Source organism: Plasmodium gaboni, chromosome 11, assembly GCF_001602025.1.
Source record: "Plasmodium gaboni strain SY75 chromosome 11, whole genome shotgun sequence".
NCBI lineage: Eukaryota > Apicomplexa > Aconoidasida > Haemosporida > Plasmodiidae > Plasmodium > Plasmodium gaboni.
The window spans coordinates 70,586-72,509 of record NC_031491.1 but is presented as its reverse complement, the minus strand read 5'-3'; the positions used below and the strand labels follow the sequence as shown (position 1 = coordinate 72,509).

The 1,924-nt window shown below is 16.6% G+C and overlaps 1 protein-coding gene across 1 annotated transcript in view; it reads left to right on the top strand.

Annotated features, from left to right (window-relative positions):
* Positions 1-1,399: 1,399 nt before the first annotated feature.
* Positions 1,400-1,924, top strand: part of PGSY75_1104000 (putative phenylalanyl-tRNA synthetase beta chain) — a gene marked incomplete at both ends in the record, with an annotated part of 2,175 nt that continues 1,650 nt past the window's right edge. The window contains one exon of the mRNA XM_018786166.1: positions 1,400-1,924. This exon is cut by the window's right edge and continues 1,177 nt beyond it. Within this exon, the coding sequence (XP_018640961.1) occupies positions 1,400-1,924 (525 nt within the window).

The following is a 1,924-nucleotide window of genomic DNA, read 5'->3' as shown; positions in this document are numbered from 1 at the left end:
GTCATTTATTTTTTTATTTTTTTAATATTTTTTATATAGATATACAAGCTCATTGAGCAATCCGTATTTTTGTATATTTATATTTTATGATTTGGTTTTTTTTTTTTTTTTTTTTTTTTATGTATATATACTTATGTTTATATGTTGTTTATCCGATATTATTTATTATGATATATTAATTATTTTATTTTTTTTTTTTATGGAAACATCATATATTTTATAATATATTATTAAATAACAATATAAAGTGTAAAAAAAAGAGGCGATATATATTTATAGGTGTATAAATGTCTAATTAGAAAATTTCATGGGTATTGTGTATAATTTTTATATTATAAATTTAACTGGGTAAAAAATATAGATGCACTTAATAAAAATATGTCATACATTTATATATATTGATGGTATTTTTTTTGTTTTTTGTTTTTTGTTTTTTTTTTTTTCTTCCTTTTTCTTGGATGTTCTTTTCATTTTCGTATTTATATATGTCTTTAAAGTCTCAATATATATTACATCAACAATATATTCAATTAATATTTGAATACTTTAGTTGTTATTATTTATTATTGATAATATTATTATTTGTATAAATAATATAATTAATATAATAATTGATTTTATTAATAAAATGGGAGTATTTATGTAACGCCTTAAAAGATTTGTTCATTTAAGATTTTTTGATTGTTCAATATAAAAAAATAGGCGTAGTTAGTTTCCTTTGTCGAATTGTTTATTATATAATATATATATTTGTATATGTTATAAGATATAAAAATTATCTCACAAAAAAAAAAAAATATATATATATATATATATATATATATATATATATAAATAAAAATTATATTGTTATAATTATATATATGTTTTTAGAATATTACATAAAAGTAAACTTTAAAAAGTGAATATTTATTTCTGTATAAACCTTAAGATAGGGCATTATATTTTATATATATAATATATATATATATATATTCATAATAGGAGCCATATATATAATATATATATATTAAAATATATAATATGTATATATTTTATTAAGGAGAACAAATATATTAAAAAGGTAAGTGCCTTGAATTAAAAAAAAAAAAAAAATCAAAATAAATTATAAAAAAAAAATTTTTAATTGAAAATAATACATATGATATAATTTTGTATTATATATATATATATTTATATTTATATATGTTTTTTCTATTTTGTTCTATTTTTTTGATTATAAATATGTATATATACCTATATATTAGTTAAGTACATTTTATATTTCTCCTTAAAAATATTACTTTTTAACGGTTATTAAATATTATTTTATATACTTGAATTTTATTATATTTTTTTTTATTTATATTTTTTTGTGGTAATAAAAAAAAAAAAAAAAAAAAAAGAAGAAGAAAAGAGAATGCCTACCATATCAGTATATGAAGATGATTTATTTGAAAAGCTCGGGGAGAAAATTAGCGAAGAGAAGTTAATGGATGTTTGTTTTGATTTTGGTCTTGAAGTAGATGATATTGAATATAAGAATGATAAGAAAATATATAAAATTGAAGTTCCAGCTAATAGATATGATTTAATATGTGTAGAAGGATTATGTCGTGCTTTAAGAAATTTCATGTGTAAATTTGATAATATTAAATATGATATATCATTGAATAATTATGATTTATGCATAAAAGAAAATCAATATATAAAGGTTGATTCATCAGTTGATGATAAAAGAGGTTATGTTGTTTGTTGTGTTTTAAAGAATATGAATATAAATGAGAGTGCATATAATAATATTATAGAAATACAAGAAAAGCTACATCATAATTTAGGTAAGAAAAGAAGTGTATTAGCTATAGGTATTCATGATTATGACAAAATAAAATTCCCTTTAAAATATAAATTTGAATATAAAGAAAAAATAAATTTTATACCATTA